General features: G+C 43.1%; 2 protein-coding genes across 2 annotated transcripts in view; one reads left to right on the top strand and one right to left on the bottom strand.

The window, feature by feature from the left end:
• Window positions 1–17535, top strand: part of T265_10499 (hypothetical protein) — a gene marked incomplete at both ends in the record, with an annotated part of 150856 nt that overhangs the window by 60926 nt on the left and 72395 nt on the right. The window contains 2 exons of the mRNA XM_009176886.1: window positions 8971–9385; window positions 11318–11629. Of these exons, the coding sequence (XP_009175150.1) occupies window positions 9011–9385; window positions 11318–11629 (687 nt within the window). The remainder of the gene's footprint in view (window positions 1–8970; window positions 9386–11317; window positions 11630–17535) is intronic.
• Window positions 1–17535, bottom strand: part of T265_15167 (hypothetical protein) — a gene marked incomplete at both ends in the record, with an annotated part of 99731 nt that overhangs the window by 36692 nt on the left and 45504 nt on the right. The window contains one exon of the mRNA XM_009176887.1: window positions 4515–4587. Within this exon, the coding sequence (XP_009175151.1) occupies window positions 4515–4587 (73 nt within the window). The remainder of the gene's footprint in view (window positions 1–4514; window positions 4588–17535) is intronic.

The raw sequence follows: 17535 nt of genomic DNA, 5'->3' as shown, positions 1-17535 counted from the left end.
CGTGAGCGGATGTCTGATCTGTGTTATTTAGGTAGTCCATTGAGTCTCAGAATAACAGGTCCTAGGTGTTTGGTGTTATGGTGTAATGGTACTCGTATGGTGCATTCGATTCAGGGTGTTTAGAACCGAAAACCGGGAAAGGTTGGCGGGTAAAAGGGTGAAAACTGTTATATCAAGATCTATTGGCCTGAGTGGCCAGCAGTCACGTGAGCAGACCGTGAAAGTCTCGATGCACGTACCACGCTTTCTGAGCGCACAGACACGGGTTGCGATTGATCCTAACATCATTTTTCAAATACTGTACCAGAAGCCTAGTTATCTGTCAAGATCCGTTCAGTTTGGATTTGTGGCCACAGATGAGGCGATTTCGACTCGCGCACACAACCCCAGTTCACGCACTCAGAAAACGTTCGTCCAGGTACCGCGGTTTTCGTGCTCTTCTCACGTGATCCCTCGCCACTCGTCCAAACAGACCGTAATGTAATGACTCCTCCCCTTTACCTGCAAATTCCACTTTGTTTTGTTCTACTTAAGTGCTTCATTTGTTTTGTGATGCCTCGATCTCGGTTGAAAGTCAGAAGTAACTGACCTTCAAGCGAGCGTTTGAGTTAGTCTCACATAGTCACTTGCTATCAGGCCGCATCAACCAACACTGTGTCACAAAGAGGGGTGTGTGGAAGTATATCGCTAAATCTTCAGAACTCACGCTTTGACAGTCGTGTCTGAGTTAGTTTCGCTCAGGCTATCGCTCAGGCCGCCGAGCCATAGTTGTCGTTATAATTGCCACTGTTCGGAATCTTTGCCAACTTCTTTGTGTGAGAACAGTGACTGATGGAAACAGGTGGAACTTTTCCAGAACTGCCAACCATCTCATGAAATGTTCTGATATTGTGGGTTAGCTCTTTTTACCAAAGTAAGGACCCAATTTCTGAACTCTACCGGTTATGCATCGAACAGCCAACGTCCTTTTAAAGTAAACTATAATTTTTCTTCCAAATAGTGACTCTTCTATGCCTGTGGATAGTTCCTCTATATCTTTAAACTCATACATCACTGGCTTTTCTCTCGCTTACGCTGCGATGCCAGAAACTCCTGTGAAATATTGCATTCATTCTTGGTAGTACTGCCCATGTTAGTTCTCAACACTCTCTGGATTAGGTGAGTGGAACATGGCCATCGTTTGTGATTTGCTCAATAGGCCGTTTTTACCATTCGCCACGCAGTTTTTTCATTTTGAAGTTATGTATGAATCTGCAGATCACACATCTTTCATCGATCTGATGTTATTCGTCATCCACTGAGAATTCTTTCTTCGCCTTTCCTTAGAAGCAGTCAGGTTTTCCTGTTAGTATTAGTGGATGAGCTGGCCGCATTCCTTCCTCATTACGATGCTTGCAAATATTTCCGGAGGTCAAGTAGGAGCAAACTCGGCCCTGAGTCTTGTTTTCCACATTCCCAACCCTTGCCAAAATAGTCTAGACTCAAGCACAGTGCACAGGTTTTGTGTCCCGATCAAGCGTCATTTGTAAGTGTTTGTTGAGCGGGTTCTCTCATGTGTGTGTGTCTCCAACCGACAAATGACGCACGCGGTCTTGATTGATCGATGGTATCTCACGTGACTATCATGCCTGTGTAGGTTTACCCACTGGTGCTACGAATTACTCTGAACACCGCCCGCCTAAAGAAGTGTGGAATGTCTGGATGTCCGTTGTTTTTAAAACTCTTCTCTTATCGAAAAGCTTGCAACTTACTATTTTTAACACATTCTTTTGATAGTTTATATGGTAAGTTTTTTGGTTTTATGTGCTGTGTCGCACGGGCGATGCTGAAGCAGCTAATACTACGTCTATGGGTAAGAGGGCGGCAAGCATATTTCTGATTCAATGTTCTATTCTATCGTGAAGAGTGAAACTTATATCATCATTCCATAAACATTTACTAGTTTATGAACAGCAGTTACTCAATCATTCGGATGGTTTTAGCAGGCATTTGAAAAAAAGAAAGGTTGGTTTAACTTAATGAGAAAAATGCACACGCCACCAGCATTACCATCATCTTTAGCTGTGAAAACAGCATGTATGTTGTACGGTAGTTATAGCTGCCACAGTTCAGATTGCCGATGACCTGGGGAGGTAGGGCTGGATAGCTGTGTACTGATGGAAGAGGTTGATATAATTGATGCGTAAATTCAGGAATGACAGTCTACCGTATTTTGTAGAAATTTGGAGGGGAGCCTATGCATTGAACCCAAAATCTCAAATGCATGTGTTGAACTGAGCGCGTGACTTGAGCCATGTTTCTAAGCGATGATATGCCCCGTCATCGGGCCTACATCCATGAAGACGGCAGTGACTGGCGCACCTGAGTTTGCTGGTAATGGCGTACATATGTACCTATATGAGTTTCATCTTGCATGCATATGCATTACAGAAAAAATCTGAGCTTCCAGAAACTCTGTGGGATACATAGGTTTTATTAGTTCCTCGATGATTGGGCGTGATTGGAGTTCCCAATTAACCACTATGAGCTCTTGGTTTCGGTTTTCACAGCTTATTCGGATAGTAGTACATTCAAGACTTTACTTTCGATGAGATTCAAGAAGAGTCACGAGGTATTATGAATTTCCAAACAAAATCGTCCACAACGCCTCTTATAAGGTGCTTACCACCACAAGACTATTTAGAGCACTTGGACACTTCTCCTGCTTAACGCAGTCCGGCATCACGCATACGTGAACTCTTTTTCCTAGGTTTGGTAATTCTTCTTCCGATTGTCAGGTATGCATGACGTATACGGACCAACCCTAAGGGCGATCTCATTACTGATATCTGTGCTGAGTCAAACGTTGCAACAGATTCACTGACACGACAGTGTAAACATCGTTTATGTTATCAGGTTTGAGTACGTCCAATAAACATTGTTCCTCACAAGTCAGGTTAAAAACAGACGGCAGGTGGACTAACTAGAACATGTGCGTCAACCTGCCTACCAGTGTTCATATATTTTCAAGTCGGCTGGAACAAAGTTCACTTACGAGGAACGAAATTTACGAGTTTTCACCAAACTACAAGCACCAGCTTATGGACTGCATGCTTGCAGATTTTGACGTAAGAAAGAAAAATAAACAGCGAACTTTGAAACATATCCATCAGCACTCAGAACAGTCTCATTCTGGGCCGAAAGTCGACCTAATTGGGCCAAAGCACAAAGACACTTGCGTATTCAGTCGACGGGACCGATTGTCCGCATCAGAAGTTGATTGTATTCCAAAAGTTGTCACTTGAAAACAGTCAAATTGCGAGTTCTTCTCTCTGTGGATTGATACAAAAACGTTGAAACCTCTCTGTTCTCTCTATCCTCAATGAATATCCGAATGGAATCACATCATTGTTAATCCTGGATTACGGTCTTCTAATCCGCAGCTTCCCTAAAATTTAGTGTTCCACGCTGTGGAAATAAATAGAACAGTGCCAAGACAACCATCACACCGAACATATGTACGTCCGTTTTCCTCGTTTTTATGAGCACTTCTGATGAGATAAGAAACAATCTTTGTGGTGGCTTAAATGAACCAGTATACTCGGTTAGCCTCGCCCGTACAGCAATATCAGGTAAAGGTTCCCGTGTGAGTATCATGGCAGAAAGCAAGCTTATGCTCACAGAATAACAATAGACATATTGGATTACACAATCAGCTGCGTGTAATCTAATGAATGTCGGGTTTTATTACTACCACGGTGTATGGTCAAGTGGATCATTTAAAGTTGCTTAGATTGCCCATTCACACTAACGAGGTATTAGAAAGTCAAAAGTAAAGTAAAACTAAAACACGAATGAAACATGAAAAAGGTGTTCAGGTAAGATAACAAGTTCATCAAATCCCAACTGTGGATTGTTGATGCTACGGTTGTTGCTACGATATTTGAGATATCACGATACAAGTATATTCGTAATGCACTACTCATAGGTATTTTTGTAATACACTACTCACAAGGTTGCTGAAAACTCCTCGACAGCCCACGACTGGTTTCGCCCTTCTTGGGGTTCATCAGGAAGGCGCAGTTCCCGAGTTTTCGTCAACCTTATGATCTACTTGAAACCTAATTGCACGAAATTAGTGAATAGACAATCATTTGCAAACTAATTTGTTCTTTTGAGAGACTCACCTGTCGAGGAGTTTTCAGCAACCTTATGAGCAGTGTATTACAAAAATATATATGTATCGCGATATCTCGAATATCGTAGCGACTGAAACATGAGGCGGTCTGGTGCAGCACATTCAGTTGCCGGGAAACGTCAAGTCAAACGCCAAAAAAAATAAGTGTATATTCACTACTCATATGGCTACTGAAACTTCTACGATAACCCACGACCGGCTTCGCCTATCTTGAGGCTCATCAGGTAGATGCAGCTCCGGAGTTTCTGTTAACCTTATGTTCTACTTGAAACCAAATTGCACGAAATTAGCGAAACATACTCATTTGCACACTAATTTGGTTTTACGAGGTACTCACCTGGACCCCAGCTGAATCTCTCGTTTGTGATGTTTCCAAGTATGTGATATTGACCTCTTCTTCGGGGGCCTCTCTAAATTTTAATGAGAATCTGAAAGGGGACACCGTAAGGCAGGCTAGGTTGTGCACAACCCTGTTGGTTCATCTAGTTCCCACGCTGAATGAGGTGAAGCCAAATGTCTACCTAATATCTGACTGCCTTCTTCGATCTCAGCTTCACTCCTCATCTTCAATGATAGCTACCCGACTGTCAAACGTCAAAACTTCGCGAACACCAAACTCATAATTCTAGATAAGGACAACACAGAGTACGTAATAGCGATGTTACATGAGTGCGCCACTGACCGGAAAACTGTACACCACAATCTAGAGTAGTAAGCATCCATGCTATACATTCTCTGAACTAAGCCCAAACCAAACCGGAGCAATGCTGTCCAACCTGGTGTTTCCTAATACTGAGATGGCAAAGCATTTAACACGGTTTTCGTCAGTCCTCCATCTTAGAATCATTCTTCTGGAACTTATGACGACCAGTTCAACATAACTAAGTCCCTATGGACAAAGTATTTGATAGAGTTCATGAAAAGCTGTGCTGTGAGACAAGAACGAACTGAATTGCGATGTAGTGTAAACAGGAATATTCCGCATGGTCTTGAGTTCCTTATCAAAATCTTGAAATCAGTTATTTCTGAATCTTCCAACAGTCGCTTAATTTGAGGTCTGTGTATAGATGAAGACGTTGATCTTGAGTCTCGATTCTGTGTACACTTGCGCGGTTAGCTGAAGGACCAGTTCCGATTCAAATCCGACGTCTCGGACACTAATTGAATTACCAACTGCCTTGTTGCTCTGTGCGACGAATTTCTGAAGGGTTTAGCGGAGTTTGCTGAGACTTTTCTCTACATATAGCGTGAAAACATGATGTTTCTATGCACGAATCACAACTGAAGCTCGATCGCTCGTGTAGACTGGCGTTACCACTTGCCAGTTAGCCAATGCGTTAGATCAAAACCTATAGATTTCTGGCCAAAGTCAAAGCTGTTCAGAAATATTTTCCGTAAAATGTTCAGTTTACACTGCTGATATAAAACAGTGACAAGAACACCTTTGTAGTGTGGCAATTCTGACGTTCCCATCATGGTCTTGTCACTTTGGACAGTGTGATAAATAACGTGTGAATCTGTCTAGGAAATAACGACATCTGGAGTTCGTGGAGGGTTGGAAAGCAGTGAATATCAAATTTGTCTTCTCTTCCGACATCAATGGAAGGAAAAGCACCCGGAACTGGAGAGGCGTTCGTAAACAAACAAGAACTTAGCGGTTACAAGTTAGCAGGTACGAAGGTGAAGGGCTTATTTGCTCAGTTTTTGAAAAGTAAACAAATTCAAGACTCTCCCACATTGAATGGATACCAAACAAAAGTGAAAAGCACTATAAAACCGTTCCATAATTCCATTTCGTTCCATTCCACTGGACGGTGCTTTAAATCATTCGACCGGATACACCTCGCACTTTACAGCAGTACTATATGCCATTACGCCAAATGTGAAACTAACAGGGGGGAAAGTATTTGGCTTTTTTTCCGAAAATTAAATCCATTCTGACATGATGATTTCGATGCAGATTTCTTTTTATCAGACTGCTCAGAAGTGAATGATGATCGTGAAACATTGCAATAATGCTTTGTAATAAGCCATTGTTTGATTACTGGTTCATTTTTTCCTGAAACGTCAACAAAGACGAATTCTCCTGAGTTTCCCTATTGTTAAACAAAAGTTGGTCAATTTAAATGAAGGTAGCTTGTTGGTATCACCGAATCGTAAAGCAGCAGCATGGGGACGAACGATTGTCACCAAAAGGAAACCTAGAAAAGCGAGAGGGGCGAGATGCACGAAACGCATTCAAAGCAGATTCTTAAACTTAGCTTATTTATAAAACTTTCGATTAGAAGTTGAGATAAATGGAGCAGCTTTCATGGAACTATGAGTGCCCTTAGAAAGTAGAAAGAGGATATCAAAAATATGGTTAGCGACTTTTTTCAAATCAGTTAGAGCGCGGAACCTATCAGCATCACGTCTAGAGAGCCTGAGTGTATTCCATTCACTAGAGTTTCGTGCGCACAGAACACTGTTCTGGTATTTCAGGGCAGTAAGCTTAGGATAAAGCCGCATACTTAGAGTGGGAATCGGATCGGTTGGAATCGGATCACCTCCATTAAACACCCATTTACTGCATACGCTGGATGATCTTACGGGTTATAGCTCCACGCCAATCACTTCTGCATGACATCCTTACCGAGGGACGATCCTGGCAATTATCCGAGTTGTTTGAACTACATAAGCTGGTTTGTATAAGCACAGTGCCTAGTTCTTCTGGGTAGATTCGGGTGTCTCACATTAACTGTAGCGAGAGGCTTCACCCCCATCTAGTGCTACACATTCTGCTTTGGAAATCTTGAAGAAATCCTTTCATTTTCCTTGAGTTTTCGTGTCCCATATGAACAGAAGCTTATTCTGGGCAAATTACTAACAAGAACACGCCGACCCACGAAATAACCTGTCGACCTACAGAATCTAAGACTTTACATCAAACTAGATCACCTGTCAATTAAGCATCAGATATGTCTTTGTAATGTGATTTGGAAACTTTAATAGTCAGTCAGAATAGTTTTTAGCGACGTGTTTGACTGTCCCGTAATTATTAGGCGAATCAGCCGGTGAATTCCTGACTGGTATTTGTTGCGATTAGTAATTCCTTACTTCTATGCAGCCTAGAAAATGCGCTGATAACGACTCCATGAATATCGATCGGGATGCAATCAGGGGCTGTTACATGCGGTTCGTCTAGCGGTATAGCTGATTCAACTGTATCCGCGTTGAGGCAAGACATGGGTATCGCATTAACTGGGGGAATTAAGCACGTGATACAACTTTATATTTTACACCTTCCACTTGGGAAACCGTAGGAGCGAATGGCGTCATAAGTGAGGGTCTGAAAGACGTTGTCCAATAGGGGAAATTGAGATAGTTTATGTATGATAGATAGATGTCTTTGTCAATTGCCAAGGTCAGCAAACACAACATGTCGTTCATAATGAAGGTTAAGAAATTTCATTAGATTCTGACTTATGGTTTATGAGTCAGAAGCGGTTAGACATTTCAGCTACATCAAATGACTTTACCGTCATCTTAGTGTTAAACCAAGTGGGTGATCCATTCATTCATGTCCATTTCCCGTTTTCTTGGGAGTAGAGTACTTATCAATCGTGCGTGCATTGTTTTGTGAATGGAATAAGCTACCTCTCAGTGGGACTGAACAATGGAATAAAGCGTGCAATGAACCAGTTTTTGTGTGCAAAATGTGGGTACATATTGACAGGTGTTAGAAAGTCTGAGAAAACCCGCTGCAAAGAGACCAGCTCAGACAAAAGATCGCAAAATGATTCAAATCTCATTCGAAAAGTGGCCAATTTTTGCAGCGAAGGGTGTACATTCGCATAAATGGAATTACAAGAGTGGTGTGGTCACTTTCGAACTGTTTTCCAAGAATATGGAGGACTTATGTAGAAAGAATGCATCAATGTAAGGCAAGAAAGTCGTGATTTCAGGTTTTAACACTGTCGATTTTCATTTCCTGGAATTCATGGTCACCATCGACATATTCAAACATTTCAAAGCCGTAGGAATAGTCCAGACTACAAGGTCAGCGAATGACTAGAGCTGAGACACTCGGGTTGCTGAACACCGTGAAATCTACCACTACAGTTCACTGACGAACCCAGAATTTTCTGGGCACAAAACTAATCCTTAAGAGAGTGCTACTCCCGCACAGAAGTTCACAACAGAAGAGATGGTTGCGTTCACTTAACGAGCAATATAGCATTGCTAACTCAGTGGAAAAAATGGAAGAAACAAGCACCTATGCAGCACATATTTAGGAAAAAAAACAGGAATCCAGATAGCATAATCGAATGCAAAATTCCTACACACCTTTGCTTTCAGTGCATATATTTTAGTACTAACATTTTTAGGGCTGTCCGTCATCTTCGTGTCAACTCACAGTTTCAAGTTTTCCAAGCGTCACCAACTTAGTGATGGCGGTGCTTAGGAAGTTAATATTTATATAGGTTAAGTGACTGAATTTCTCGTTCTAAAGAAATTTTCCCTATTTAGAAGCTTATCGCTATGACGGAGTGAACCGATTTAGGAGCACCACAATACTTTCTGTTGCTATTTATATCGACGATAATAGTGGTATTTGGTCTCGAGGCTAACGGTGTAACGTAGGCATCGGGATCGCGTACCAATGATTCCGTGCGCACGAGTTATTTACGCTTTTTTCCCGAGCCCTGAGGCACAGACACCCAGAACAGGTGTATTTGAATTGTGCCGAAGTCCACGCCGTTGAAGCGGCGTGCGCACGTGCACCAGCTGAACGACTCTTGTCCCGTTTTCAGAACCCACGATACACGGATGTGATTGGTGTCTCCAAGGTCAATGATGGATCAGACGACCAATCGGTGTTCAGACAAGGATCGACTGGTTAAAGCGGCGTCCTTGAGGCAAACGCAATCGCACTCATCCAAGCCCGTGAAGACTGACGGCGGTGCTTTCGTGGGACGTGCAGTCCACACGAGTTCCAACCTCCAGAAGAGCATTCCTCGGTTGGCTCCCAGTTCCTCCTTGAAAAACGAAACCTACACCTCAGCAAAAAATACAAACAGTAAACATGGATTAATCAAGAAGCTTCTCGGACGCTCAGCTACCCTGACATCTGACAGCAAAAGCCGGAGCAAAGTTGCGGAGACTCGTACTCATAGCTTACATCCCAAGCCTGGGACTACCTCGCAGGACATGGGGAATATCCACCAGGTATGTAGATGTTTCAGTAGAAGTCGAAGGTTTGTATAACTAGGCTGATAACTTCTTCCCTAGGAATGGTAGATGTCATGATCCATCGCTTATGTGCTTCTTCACTTGAAAGCTGATTTTCATGCAGTAGAGGGGCATCGTTTGTTGACAACAAGAGGCAAGCTTGAAGGCGAGAATGCAGTTTCTTTTACGCAGTGTAAGCGTGATATGAAATTCCTTAGTAGCTACGTACATGATCTGACCTGTACGGTGGTGCACCTTCTGAGGCAACCAAACGAAGCCGCCCATCAAACCGGCTTCTGCGCTAATGGCTTCTACTACTAAAGTGTCATGGAGATTGTTACCATAAAATTACCTGTGTTGGGTGTGCCTTTGTCCATCTACACTAACTATCCATGTTTTGTGTTACTATCAACGACGGCGTTTTTCCCTGTACAGTCTAGTAATGACTCGTAGGGGTAAACAGTGGGGCTTCAGGATGGAAGCAAGGCTGTACGGTCGTGTACTGTTGTGATTACACACCATTTAAGGCTTGCACGCAGACCTTTCAAACACAGTAAGATAGGATACCTTTTGTCTGGTCGTATGGACCGCCCTACGACCGTGTACATCAGTTTTCATCCTGACTGGGTACTTCCTGAGAGTCTGTTGCTTCAAGTAGCGTGAACTTCTAACGCGGTGGCATGTCGGGGTGTTTTTCTTGGATTTCTAGTTTCGGTCCACTTTACCTTCCCAAATTTGACGGCTAACGGTTTCAACCCCGTTGGCTACCTTATGCGTGCCGCGCTCCTTATTTATTCTCGGTAACCTCCGGATGTAGTAATTGCTGTCTGGTTTCACGAACAGAAGTGACATTTCAGACTATCAAAGCCTTTTGACTACTGTGAATTCCCTTTCCCCGTACAATTTCAGTAGAAAACAATGCACTTTATCAGCTACGGGTGACTGTCCGGTCCGCTAATTTTGGTGGACGAATATGAGGCAATAGTTTATTGCTAACAGCTATGTTTGCAGCCGCATCATGGATTGTCTCCACTATGGTTAAACTGAACTAGCATGTCCTCTTGGCATAACACACTACTTATAAGGTTGCTGAAAGCTTTTCGATAGCTCACATCCGGTTTTGCACTTCTTGGGGCTGATAAAGTATATGCAGCTTTCGAGTATCGCTAAATCTCATTTTTCAGTTGGACACCAAATATTAAGCGATTGGTGTTGCAAATTGCGCTAGTGTTGTTGAGAGACTCAATTGAATCCTGTTCTCTGTTTTATGTGGTGCACAAAGGGTTCCCGAAGTTTCAGTTGGTATGACACTCGGGATATTGCGGTGTATTTTTTCTTGAAGTTTTGGAAAACTATCCTATTGCCCACCGCCGGTTTTACCTCTTTTGTTCTCTCTGAGTGTATATCGTGAATAATGGATGTCCGGTCCATTAGTATTGGGATTCTCATTAAAAACCCAGAGATGCTGAATCCTGCTGCACAACGCTGCCTCGTCCTTCGACTGCCCCTGCATTCAAAACATGGAATTATGTTTTCTTTACATGCTAGACTAATTATGAGACTTCCGAAAACTCCTCGGGGAGAAATTTCGTGTATACATGGTATTTAGTCATCCAACAGCAGTTCCGTTTGCGCTTCCTAACCTAAAACCTCCAAGCATTTCGGACGGCCTGGACACCTGTGTTTCAGCAGTCACCCCAGAAGGGAAACAAATTCGACTAACGCTGTTTGTTGTAGCACTAAGACAAACGAGCCCGCTATCAATTCTGACATTCAGCGACAGAACCTAATAATTCCAGCCCGTCGGTCGTTCTTGGGAAGCTTGCCCCCTAGGATCACCAAATTCTTTAAAAAAAATAGCAGCTCATTTGCCTATTGATAATGTTTTGAAAAACTTGTTACGTTACACATGCATTTCCTCGTCCACAGGGTAACCCTGTCACCGAGTTCTCAAGTCCTTGTGATAGCAGCTACGTCATTACGGATCACCACGGGGATCAAACGAATTCCCTATGCCCCTGCACTCATGCCAAATGCAACAATTCAGCACTGGTCAATGGGGAGGCGAACAAGTCTGGTCAGCAGCAGTCAGGCCAGTCGGAGCTAACGGTCGCACAACTTCACACAGTGGTTGAACGACTTCAACTGGCTATCAGTAATAAGGACCAGCGAATTCAGGATTTAGAACGCGAAGTGCACAAGCTGCGATCCGTTTTGGATCAGAAGATCACAGAGACATGGGTAAGCCCAGTCAGTTTACCGAGTGAATGCTTGATGTGTGGTGTCGTAGTGAAAAATCATTTGTTGTACCGACAGTTGTTAATGTGCAGTTCTGCTTCTTACGAACAGCTTATTTCGACTGTTCCGTGAAGTCGTCAGAAAATTTTTTAAACGAGACCTCTTTTGAGCCCAATAATCTTCTGTGATTCCCATAGTGACCAAATGGAAAAATGGCCTTTCATAGTCAAGTATTCACATACCCTATGGATAGAGAGCGAAGTTAGCACCCTAAGTTTTTCAAAGGTGGAAGACGGAAAACACTCTTAGTCACATTTTCACTTGTGACACACTTTACTAGGCTTATCTATGTGGTATGTGGTACGAATGGCTGGTATCCGAACCCGACTTGTTGGTCTTTATTGGTAGAACGACTGGATGTTTGTATGTTGCTGAACAGCTGCAGGCGGTTAGAATGGGGCGCAGAGTAGTGCTGGTTTGAGGCTTTCGACGTGGGTGCAGATACGATGGAATAAGATTGACGGATAAACATCAACAGGTTTATCACAAGTCATCTGTCAGCCTAAACAATGGACACCGGCACCAATCGCCTCCCTTCATTTGCTGCAGGCGTCATCTGTCTATTCAGCTCAACACGCTCCTGACCATATACTGTTAACAATACCGTCAATATGGTCAGTGTGTTTCTTAGAATGACTGTATGTTAGGCTACTACTAAGTGGGATGTGTTACGAACTTCTTCAGTTTCAGATGTTTATGTTGAGCAGTTAGGCTGATGAGTGTGGTGGTGATCCACAAGGCCGATCCTATTAACGCGAGTGCGTCAGCGTATTGCGCGATCCTATATGGGTAGAGACGCACTGGGGCTATTGAGCGACACATCTTATCTTAGAGCTTGTCATGTCTGAAGACGTAGCCGTTCTTCATGCTTTTGTTGAATGTCAGTTCTCCGCAATGAGAAGTATATTTTTCCAAGCTCCTTTGAAGGATATCTCAGTCGCAGAATTTCGGGCCACTTTTCAGCCGACCGCCGATGAGCAGTTTTCCCATGTGAGTTGCGGTCACTAGTTTCGAATGATCTTACCATCGGGGCTGGGTTTACATTATACTGCAGTTGATTTGAAGGAATTTAGTGTTGGGAACTCGCTTTGTCCGTTTTATCCGAAGGACGTCATGTAAATCGGCAAGCTGCATCTAGTCGGCATTACGTGGGATTGTTCTGAAAAGTGCTTCAAGCTTACGGTGCACTGCTAGTACAACCTTATGGGAAGTTGCTGGTGAAATGCTTTCCGTCTAGTTTTGGAGATGTGATAGCTTTCAATAATCCTGGCGAGTGTGCTCGGCTGTGGCGCTTACCAAATTCGAACAAGAAAACTGGACCTTCACAGGAGCTGAGAGCAGGGAGCAGCCAAACATAGAAATCATGGGCAAACTACCAAAATCCACAGCAAATGCGTTAACCTTTTCACTTGTTTATTCCTGAATGTCTTGCGTTATTTTACAAGGGTCAATTATGCCGATCGACAAATCGATTGTTAGTGGTTCTACGCGCTGATGATGGGGTGAATTAGAACAACTCCACAGCGTATCTTTCGTCATATCAGTTTATCTCAAGCTCACGAAAAAGTCTACAAAACTATGGCTTACTGCGTGCGCTTTCCATCGAACAGCACGCATTCTCGATGCTGGCCAAATTGCACCCCTTTTGAAGGCATACTCCCTTGGGAGTCACTCACTTTTGTCTGCACATCTGTCACATTTTCCCGTATAATTAACACACAAACAAGTATGGGGAGAAATATATTAAGGAAAACAGATAGCAAGTATAAATGGAAAAGTGCGGATATATCCTACAGAACTTATTACATACACACTTCTCGGCATCTTTTCCGGTAGCTCCCTACCTACTTTTCTATCACCCTTAGTAGAGCCACATTCTTGAAGGCAGTATCATGAGGTGCTGATCAAGACAGCATCCATAGACTACTTGGCCAGGAAAATGCATCTAGTACGGCTCATTTATGAGAAACAGTGTCTTGAATAAGGTTGATGGAAACCCGGAGACCGTGCCCATTTTGCGAGCCTCAAGAAGAGCGCAACTGGTAGGGACTGTCGAGGAGTTTTCAGCAATCTCGCGAGTAGTGTGTTCCTCTAAGAAAAAACCCTTGATCCTACTTTGATACACTTTTGTGCCTAGATGCATGCCCCGTTTTACTGTAGTTTGAATTAAATAAAGCATAGCTTGAAATGCATACTCTTATTTCAATAACATTCGAGTCTCATTGTGAATAGAGAGGAACTGTTGAGTTGTGTCAAGTGTCTTCTAGAAGGACTTCAATCGTGTCCATCGCTGCCATAGCTGTGCACGAATCCTGGTGATCTTGTGGAAGCGCTGATAGAGCAATATTGAATGGGCTGATTACACCGCGAACCGGTGGCAATCAAAGGATTCAAGGGTCAGGCAAGACACAGATAATGTCGATGATAAGAAATTTCGTTTGCTGCATCTGTCAATTATCTGTCCCGACACAGCGGCCTCCACTGCCGTATTTTAGCCAGAGGTTCAGTGGTCAACAGAATATCCGATAGCTTGCACTTATCCATTAAATCAACGGGTAGATAAGTATGAACCTAGCAGATGGCGTTCTCCGACCATCCTCAGTTTGTTTGAACCGTGCAATAATTAGGATGAAGGAAATGGTCCGGTGTTTGACATGGCTAGAAGGTTCTTATTCCGAGCACCATTCAGTAAACAATACAAAGCAGTTGGATCAGTTGAGTACTTGATGTTGCTCACATTCATTAACTGAAATCGTTTTCTTCCCAAGCATACAAGGGACCGCGTTAACTTAAGGGGAAATAAATTTCTGCTTTGCGTGGTCTGCATCCTTTGGAATGTGGATATGCTTTGTATTAAGAGAAATGTGATAATTGTTAATTTTTCAAACGAATATCGGGAGGCAGATCAAGATGTTAGAACTGCGCGTATGAAAAGACGCTTTATTTGGCCTAGTGTGTCGTTGGTTTCATTGGGTAGAGTTATTTGAGTAATGACCAGGTCACTTACTACCTACACAGGTTTTGTCATCATGAGATAGTCTGTTAGGTATGGGCGTGTCCCTACAAGAGGAGGTTGGCGACTAGGCCCCCTGAAAAGACGCAATTGAAATTTACATAAACGGTAATTCGTCGGAAGCTGACCATGTCTACTAGGTACCAAAGAATAGGGTAGTGTAGGCTTATTGTATGTTTTTTTCCTTCTTGGGAGCCTTTCAAATGCAGAGAGAAAAGGCTTCTCTTAATTATTTTCGGGCCGTTCTATTTTGTTCTCAGAACATCCTGTATTCTGAGTTACTGCTTCACGTTTGTCGGTGTAAGTTTTTTGTCCCTGTTGCCCAACTCAGTGATCCGGATGGCACTTTGTGGAGTCATGAACTTTCCTTAATGTTGCAAGCATAACATGTCTGTCTATCGGATTCCAACACTACCGAAGCGTTCACTGCGTAACGATCGATCGCTACTATGTCACTAGTTATCGTCAATCGGGTTGAGTTGTTTTGACGAAAAACCTGAAGAAGCACGGACAGGTGGGTACAACTAAGCTTAGTCCGATTTAACATAGTGTCAGCAAATCCAGTATGATTTATCACAGCTGAAGCAGTGCAAATAGATGTGTGGAAAATACCGACTTCCTTATAAGTGACTAACAGAGCATGGGATGGGAAGCTAAGGTTTGCCGTGCAGATGCGCGGACCTCAGTATGCTTGCGGGCTTTTGCTGCTTGAATACGGAACAAAGAGAATGGGTGACTTTGTGCAAGCGAGAAGCTTTTTTTTAGCATAGATTGGCTTTACTTACAGGACGAATTTTCATTTGTAAAGCGTCAAAGTGATGCCAGGCTCGCATATCAGTTGAAGTCAAGACCCTGTTTAAGTACCGGGCCAACATTGGGAAAACACTGCATACTGTACATTATTCTGCATGTTGATATGCGTAAACTGAGATAGCTGCTTGATGAGTCTCAGATTTTGAGGAATCCAGTAGACCGTTGAAAAGGTTAAAGCCATAGTATGGGCGAAGGTGTGTCCGTAAGGTGCAGATACTGGGGCTAATAGGCAATGGTAAGGTGTTTGCAGGCAGAAAACAAGTTGCCTGAGCTTAGCAGATCTGGCAATAAAAAGTGAGAATCAATTATGGTGGGAATGGATATTGGAAGAAACACGTCAAATATTTTCGTGTTGAGTTCAACAAGCCTAATAAACACCGGGCCATTCGTAAGGCGAGAACGAAAGCCCGATTGTGGTAGTTCACATTGATGTTCGGCTTTCTTATACACTAAGGGTGGCAGATGCATATTCCTACAGCAAAGTAATAAAGTACCCTAAGAACAAGTCAGTAAAGTCACTTAGGAAGACCTCTGTATCTGGTTCGCTGCCTTTCAGTCGTAGCCAAATTCAAAGAAGACACTGCGAAAAATAGCGTATAAAATGACATTTTTCGAGGGCTTATCATAATTTGAAGGACATCAGTGGGCTTTCTAGGTGAATTCACTATAATTGTCATTCGATAGATGTCACACCAGCATGTTCGCCGTCGACATCTTCATAGACAGCTTTGGTGGAAGCCATTTATGTACGGACGAAGGAGGCCGTAGTAGAGAGTGAAACAAGGGACTGGGTGGGAATTCACTATAAAAATGCGGATGGTTTTAGAAAAAACAGCCAAGAGCATGGGGTCTTCCAAAAGCATTATGATAAACATATGTGAGCAATATGTTTGAGCGAATGTCACCAACAACATTGGACCAGTATGCCTTATGTACATCATCCGACACAAGCTAAGCACACAACGACGGGTAATGGTTAGCTGGACAGTCTGGATTGGAAGTGACAGCAAGATCGCCAGTTACGTACCATTTTGCGGAGGATTTCTAACCAGACGCAGGAAGTATCACCTGGACCACATCCAAAAAGGCACGAAGGCCCCACGTCACTCATCTTGATAGTAATTGCTTTCATCTCGCATCGCCACGTTAATCTGTCTTCCTCGAACCTTTCTGCAACAATAGTTTGGGATGAAAAACACGGCTTTCATTGGTAGACAGCGTTCACTCATAAGTAGTACATGCCCGACCATTTTAACCTGGCACGCTTTATCTACTGCTCATTTGCATCTGACTCATTTACAAGTACTCACTGACGTACCATTTCATTGGAGATATGCTCCAACCAATTATCATCTAGTGTTCTGTGAAGACATTGTTGATAGAATAGTTGAAGACTTTTGAGGTCTTCAGATCGGAGAAGTCAGTTTCTTGAGCCCCATTATAAGCCTGCTCTCATGGTCATTTTGTGCACATTTTAATGATGCCCGCTTCAGACGCCAAAAGTGACGTAAACTGGTGCCTTGACGCATGTATTATCTTCTATCGCAATACAATCACGACTTCTTAGGCTGACAAGTTAATTAAACCTATCAACAAACTCGAACTCTTCACTTTAAAGTTTCGAAAGGATATAAGGAAGGCTGTTTTCTGAAGGTTAAAAGCTCACACCTAAACAAGGGTTCGCTTCGGATACTCTGTTCCGCGTAGTTTTTGTGAACACATGATCGTCCGATAATAGACCACTGTCATCCATATGAACCAATCCCAATAATCTTTTTCCAGGTTAAGGTTCGACACCCTGATCTGCGGCTCCTTATAGGTGATGGCGTTGGTGACGAACTTGAATGAATATGCAGGGGGAAACCCTGCGAATCCCGCCATTTCTGGGGGGACGTATGGATAGTCTATTATAAACTGGCATGAATACTGTGTACAGTCTTCGAAGCACTCCACGATGGTTAAGTACATTCGATTCTGTCATATCTCACACCCTAACAGGCCGTAGATTTTTATGTAGTAAGCA

Source organism: Opisthorchis viverrini, assembly GCF_000715545.1.
Source record: "Opisthorchis viverrini unplaced genomic scaffold opera_v5_375, whole genome shotgun sequence".
In the NCBI taxonomy this organism is placed as follows: Eukaryota; Metazoa; Platyhelminthes; class Trematoda; order Opisthorchiida; family Opisthorchiidae; genus Opisthorchis; species Opisthorchis viverrini.
This window is presented reverse-complemented; position numbering and strand designations above follow the sequence as displayed.